The sequence below is a fragment of the Panthera pardus genome, unplaced genomic scaffold (genome assembly GCF_024362965.1).
Source record: "Panthera pardus isolate Hobbes unplaced genomic scaffold, ASM2436296v1 HiC_scaffold_26, whole genome shotgun sequence".
Taxonomy (NCBI): Eukaryota; Metazoa; Chordata; class Mammalia; order Carnivora; family Felidae; genus Panthera; species Panthera pardus.
In genome coordinates, this window is record NW_026526832.1 from 22104045 (window position 1) to 22111188 (window position 7144).

A 7144-nucleotide genomic window follows, 5' to 3' on the forward strand; every position below is an offset into this window, starting at 1 on the left:
GCTCAGTCAGTTAAGCATCAGACTCTTGATCTTAGCTCAGGTCAGATTCAAGCCCCGTGTTGGGCTCCACACTGGGCATGAAGCCTACAAAAACAATTTTTTTTTTCTAATAACCTTCTTGCAAGAGGTGTGCTCAGCAGAGGGATGTAAATAAAGAGATAAGATTTTGCAATTGGCAGGAGAGACATATACAAGACAGCTTGCTGTAGTTAGAGCCTTGGACCAGGACCCAGAAGATATGAATTTGATTTTTGGCTCTGACACTCACTAGCTATGTGCTCCTTGAAATCAAATTAGTCTTTCTATATCTGAGTTCCTTTCTAGTAAAGTGTTATGAAGATCCAATGAGGATGCATGTGAAGAGGTTGTAAATTATAAGGCACCACAAGATGTTACCTAACTTGTTCTTGTACAAGCACACACATGTGTGTATTCTTCTAAATCAGCGCTTAACGGGGGGGGGGGGGGGGGGGGGGGAAGAGGAGCAATTTTGACAGCCCCCCCCCCCCCAGAGGATGTCTGGAAGCATTTTTTTATTGTCATGACTGGATAGTGGGTGAAGACCAGGATGCTGTTAAACATTGCACAATGCACAGGGCATTCTTTCAAAAATAAATAATTATCTAGTCCAGGGGCTCCTGGGTGGCTCAGTAGGTTAAGTGTTCGACTTTGGCTCAGGTCATGATCTCAGGGTTCCTGAGTTCCAGCCCTGCATAGGGTTCTGTGCTTACAGCTCCCAACCTGGAGCCTGCTTCAAATTCTGTGTCTCCCTCTCTCTCTCTGCCCCTCCCCCACTCACACTGTCTCCCTCGCTCAAAAATAAACATTAAAAATTAAAAAAAAAAAAGATGTATCTAGTCCAAAATGTCAACAGTGCCAAATCTGAGAAACCTGATGTAGCCTATTTATACAACGTTAACCAGTCAAAATTGCCTCCCTGGGCAGCATCTTCCAGGCGCTGCTCCCTCATCCCCAGGAGGAAGAGCAGAAGTGGTAAGGATCCCAGGACGGCTTTTACCTTCCCCTTTCTCCAATCCTCCTCAATTCTGTCAGCTGCACCCATCTTGCCCAACCATACTCAAGAAGCTGGCCCTACAGCGTCAGTGAGTTAAAAGCCTGGCCTGGGTGGAAAATGGACCGATCGCCGGCCAAGAGACTAGTTCTCTAGAGAGAAGGAAGTTTTCTCTTCTGGAAGTGAGACTATAACAGGATTTCCGGCCAACCGAAGAAAGACTAGTTTCCGAGGCTCAAATGAATAGAGAATCTGATTCGCTATCACTATCTTTGCAAGGTGGGGGAGAAGGAGAAGGAAGAGGAGGGTTGGTCCAGGTCAGTCCCACCCCTGGCGCTGTCCGGAGTCCAGCCGTCCTTCGCGGTCGCGGCCGAGGCAGTCCCGGACTCCAGGGTTCTTCCGCTCCAGGGACCCGAGGGAGCGCAGGACCGCGCCGCGCGGAGCAGCGGAGAGCCCGGCCCCAGTAAGTGTCCAGGAACTCACACCCGGGAGGGTGAGGCGGGGTGGGGGTGGGTTCCAACTCAGAGGGAGCGCAATTTGCCTCACGCTCTTCTGTGTCTTCCTCCTACGCTGCATCCTAGCCGGGACAGCGCCACCTTGGCCTAACCAGAGTCCTCTGCAGGGGGTCCGTGTGCGGGAGGCTGGGACCTCCAGGGAAGGAGCGCGGGGCACGGCGCGGGCCGGACGTCCTGGAGACCACTTTTTAAGGGAAGCCGCTGGCCGGCAGGGGGCGCTGCAGTGTCGGGTTAGGCGCTGCGCTCTCCGAAGGACCTCGGGCTCCCTCCCTTGCTTCTACAGTGTCCTCAGAGAACATGTTAGCTGTGCACTTTGACAAGCCGGGAGGACCAGAAAACCTTTACTTGAAGGAGGTGGCCAAGCCCAGCCCAGTAGAAAGTGAAGTCCTCCTGAAAGTGGCGGCCAGCGCCCTGAACCGGGCAGACTTACTCCAGGTACCCAGGGGTCAGGGAGGGGCTTCGGGGCCTTCGAGAAAGATTCACCAGACAGATAAAAGGAATGACCTATGGCACTGCCAGTAACAGTCTTCATGATATGTCTGCAGAATGTGTGCCGGGGGTTCTAAGACAAAGAACCATTTAGCCTCCTTTGTTTCCACAATATATAGGGATATTTGCAAAGCGGCATCTACTCTGTGTTAATCCATTACCCGCTCAGGCTTCCACATAAGGAGATGGGGACTACCATTTGTTGAGCGTGTGGGGGGTGTGTGTGTGTGTGTGTGTGTGTGTGTGTGTGTGTGTCCTTGCTCTATCTCATTTACTCTTCTAGCAACCCTGTTTACCATTTGTATTATACAGATAAACTGGGAGTCAGAGAGGTTAAGCAATACTCAGAACACTAATAATCAGGGCAGCTGTAATTCAAACTGAGGTCTGGTGTGGCTCCAAAGTTCTGCATTCCTTCAGCTCTGAGGGTCCTGGAGCTAGCAGGGGACTGTACTCTAGGAATCTTCTTTTTTCTGCTCTTTGAAGCACTAAACTGAGACAGTTGCATTGATTGGGGTAATTGAGAAATGTGTGCCAGAATCACCTGGGCCACTTTTCCAAAATAAACATTACCACAACCCAGGCATATGTACTTTGAAAAAGCTCCTCAAATGGTTCTAGTGCAGTCTTAGTTCAGCCCCTCTGGTCTGAAACCTCCAGTCAGAGGCTTCTGAGGCTTGCAGTGAGTGAGTACAAAGCCTGGCACTTGATATATGAAAACTATCTTTAAGGAGTCCACGGTTTTGTTCCTCGTCCTGCTACTGATTTACTTTGTAACTTTGGACAAGGCATTTCCCTGTGCAGGTCTCAGTTTCTCTCTTTGTAAAACAAGGCGTTTTGATGAAGTAAATAGCTAAGGACCCAACCACTTCTGACATCCACCTATTATGTGACTTACAGTATCTGAATTACTTCTCCTGTCTCCTGTGCTGACTTAGCAAAACCTGACTTTATCCTATTTTTTCTGAGAAAAAGAGGGGCCGTTGGAAGAGAGCCAGGGATGGTGACACACACATTTCTGATCATGCTCACCACTTAGTGCACCCCTCTTTCTGCAGAGACAAGGCCAGTATCCCCCACCCCCGGGAGCCAGCAGCATTTTGGGATTGGAGGCATCTGGACACATAGCAGCGCTGGGGCCCACCTGCCAGGGGCACTGGAAGATTGGGGACCCAGTCATGGTTCTGCTGCCTGGCGGGGGACAGGCTCAGTATGTCACTGTCCCTGAAGGGCTCCTCATGCCTATTCCAGCAGGACTGACCCTGTCCCAGGCTGCAGCCATCCCAGAGGCCTGGCTTACCGCCTTCCAGCTGTTACATCTCTTGGGTGAGGAGGCCCCCCGCACCGTGCTCGCTCCATACAGTGTGGCTTAGTTACTTCCTGACTCAGCCACCTCAAAACCCAGCAGCCCTCAGAGGCAGCTTTGGCCTGGCCGCTGAGTCACACCCAACCCCAGCACCCCACCCCAATGTACTGCCGGTAGTATCAGGTCCTCATACCACATTAGCAATGGCCTGATGTTGAGGCTGAAAATCATTTGGTAGATGGAGCCTGGAAAGCACTGGATAGAAGGCCTGTACACATCTTCACACTGTAGGCCCACCAGTAGTCCCAGCTGCTCACAGTCCTGCCGAGCTTCTCTCTGTGAGCCTGATGCAGCAGAAGGGGCTATTCAATCAACTTTTATTCTTCCCAATCTCTCTGATGGGAGGGAGCCTAAGAAGACTTGGTCCCTGCCATGAGGGAGCTCAGTGAAACTGGGAAGACCAGTCATGCACATAGAACCATAGAGTTCAGCAGGTGGCCCTGTCTCTAACTACAATAGAAACTCCAGATGGCAACAGTTAGTGTGGGTAAGCGCGGTCAGAGAGGGCTTTCTGGAAGAGAAGGACTTGAAGGGTGAGTAAAGTTGAGGTGGACAGAAGGCAGGCCAAGGCAGCTTAAGAGAGTGTCAAGGTGAGATTGGCTGCTCCACTCAGAGTGAAGGACAATGATTATTATCTGTGACAGATGAGACTCGGACTGGGTTGTAGTGGCCTTGAGTGGCACCTTGTCTGGACTGGATGCAAAAGCCAACTGAGAACCACTTTACATTTTGAGGAGAAAGTGACATAATGAAAGCTCCATTTCAGGAAGAGAAGCCTGGTGGTTGTCCATGGTGCCTGGATCACTGAGACCAGCTGGAGGCCAGTTTCAGACTAAAGAGGGACTGGCTTCAGGTGGTGACAGTGGGAAGAGCAGTTACTTCTTACTTATTAAGGTATATGTCAGAGATGTGCATCTCGGTATTACTTCATAAGTAAAATATAGATTATGGATGTGGCTGCTAATAGCTGTTTCAAAAGGTTGTTTCCCACTTTGACAAGAGGCAGGAAGACAAAAAAAGAATTGTCGAGCACTCTGAAGAGAGCAAGAGATCTGGCATTCGGTGGTCCAGGGCCAGGCACATGTGGCAGAATATGCCTGCGTGGGGAATGTGTAACACTTGCAAAGTAAAGAGAATGGTTCCTGTACTTTGTGTCACAGGACACGTTCAGGCTGGAGACTCTGTGCTAATCCATGCAGGATCAAGTGGTGTGGGCACAGCTGCCATCCAACTCGCCCGGATGGCTGGAGCCATTCCTCTAGTCACAGCTGGCTCCCAGCACAAGCTTCAGATGGCAGAGAAGCTTGGAGCAGCTGCTGGATTCAATTACAAAGAAGAGGATTTTTCTGAAGCAACACTGAAATTCACTAAAGGTAAACAATAGCTTCTGCAGCTCAACAGGAATTTCAGAGGTGATTAAACAAAATCCTCACCAGCCTGAAGGTTGCCAGTACTCTGGATCTGTCTTGCCTCTGCTAAATGCCCAACAGCTGCCCTGGCCAATTTCTAGTACTCTGGTGTTTGACCTCTGGAGACAGGCAGACAGTATTTAGGACTAAAATGTTTCTGTGTGCATTCTTGTAAGTGATATGATTCCTACTCATTTTAAAAACTGGATAAACCAAAGAATTGGCCCGGAATTATCCAGGACCTCTTCTTCCAAGTCACTCTGCAATGAGTTACCAGGAGTGTAAGGCAGAGACCAGTTTAGTGCTGGTCATAGGAGGGGTAGGATGGTAGCTCCCCAAATGGGTAAGCCTCTGTATTCCAAAGCCAAATCTGTATATTTTGGGGTCATCCCTTTTCCATTTTGAGTCGAAAAGGAGAGATGAAACCAAAGCTAGTAAAATGATTCAGACAACCCAGTACAGACACTTCATAATTTAGATGTGAATTAGCCTGCTCTGTAGACTGGGTGGATTTCCCCTGTTCTTTCTCTTTCATGCTTGGGTGCCAGTGGGTTCTATCCTTACATGGGGATCAAAAGAGATACCAGGTCATGGTGTTGCCCCATTTCCCTCTTGCTGTGGCTAGGAATCATAAAAGATGAACTATAGCACACATGTATGATAGAATTCAGCTATCTAAACTCCATTTACAGCAATGTTTCTTTGAGCAATGTTTCTAGTTCTAACCTATACATTGTATACATGTACATATCCATATATTCACAAATATACCATGGAATCTTACTTTGCACAAAGCTTTCTGTGTCTGACTAGCACTACAAATCTGTATTTCATGTGAAAGGTGCTGGAGTCAACCTTATTCTAGACTGCATAGGTGGATCCTACTGGGAGAAAAATGTCAACTGCCTGGCTCTTGACGGTCGCTGGGTTCTCTATGGTCTGATGGGAGGAAATGACATCAATGGACCTCTACTTTCAAAGCTACTTTTTAAACGAGGAAGTCTGATCACCACTCTGCTGAGATCAAGGGACGAAAAGGTGAATGATGAATGAAAAGAAAACATGATTTGATTGCCCAGAAAAGTGTGATTTGTTTACATAACTACAAAAAAGTTAGATGTGACACATCTTCTGTTAGCCCATGTAGAAACCTGCCCCGCTATGGATAAATAAGTAATCATTTTCACAGAACTAATTAAAATTGGTCAGAAGTCTCAACATCTTGGAAACAAGGTAACTAATCCCTCACATATTATTTAACCTTTGTAACAGAATGAATGAAGCATTGACAATATTAGGAAATAGGGGTTGTCTCCAAAGGCAGAACTCTTCTCAGTGTGATATAAAGCCGCTTAGGTGAGTAAGGTTAGTTAAGGCTGGACCTTCAACATATTATATATTACTGAAACCTTCTCTGTGTGGCACTTTAGCCGGTGCCAGATTTGGGAATGTTTCCCAACCTACGTTTTCACACCTGTGGGATAGCAGAGCTTAAACATCCCTTTTGAACTCAGCCTATAGAAGCCCGTTCTGTGGCCCAACTCCTGCTTTAAACCCTTAAGAACAGTCCTGTTGTCTGTGCCACTAATATTTTAGTCCAGGATTCCGTCTTTATCTGCTACAGAAGAGTGGTTATACATTTAGGGGCATGCACATACAAGCTGGTAGTAAAGGAGTTAGGTACCCCTGTGTGCATTTTCAGATGTGTACACGTTTCAGAGAGAGCACAAAAGCTAATAAATAAGCAGGATGGGGAGTAGCAAGGTAAAGCCTCTGTCTAGACTGATGGTCTCCTTTTCCTTATTTTAAGTACAAGCAAATGCTGGTGGAGGCTTTCACAAAACAGATTCTGCCCCACTTCTCCACGGAGAGCCCACAACGTCTAGTGCCGGTTTTGGACAGAGTCTACCCCGTGACTGCGATCCAAGAGGCCCATGCATACATGGAGAGCAACAAGAACGTGGGCAAAATCGTCCTGGAACTGCCGCAATGAAGGAGGAGGGGGTAATACTCAGGCCTTCCCAGGACAAACTTGGACAATGTTCACAGTACGCAGGAAGGAGATCGGGTGCGACTCCTGGCCGCCCTGTAACCCATTGGCCCTTCCCCGGCCTCGTCAACTGACCCGTGTAAAGCCAATCTAGGAAAATAAAAAGAAAGTAGAGCTAAAGGGCGGCCTTCTCACTTCGGCGGCCCCAGATCGTTGACTGAGGCAGCCGGGGCGGGGATGAGGTGGGGGTCGGGACTGGCGTCGCCGCAGGCATTACAGGAGTGCTCAACTTCAGGGTCGGGGGTTCCGGGTACGGGGACAGGGTCGGCCACAACCCCACCTGCCACAACCCCGTAAGCCCAG

At 48.7% G+C, this 7144-nt stretch overlaps 1 protein-coding gene across 2 annotated transcripts; it reads left to right on the forward strand.

Annotated features, from left to right (window-relative positions):
* Positions 1 to 1233: 1233 nt before the first annotated feature.
* Positions 1234 to 6961, forward strand: TP53I3 (tumor protein p53 inducible protein 3). 2 transcript variants are annotated; one of them, XM_019450684.2, is made up of 6 exons: positions 1234 to 1475; positions 1811 to 1962; positions 3075 to 3342; positions 4582 to 4755; positions 5633 to 5829; positions 6602 to 6961. In XM_019450684.2, coding segments are annotated over exons 1-6 (975 nt in total). In that variant the 5' UTR covers positions 1234 to 1474; the 3' UTR covers positions 6785 to 6961. The 2 variants fall into 2 exon arrangements, with proteins under 2 accessions (XP_019306229.2, XP_019306221.2); XM_019450676.2 differs by having other exon boundaries at positions 1235 to 1475; positions 4543 to 4755.
* Positions 6962 to 7144: the final 183 nt, after the last annotated feature.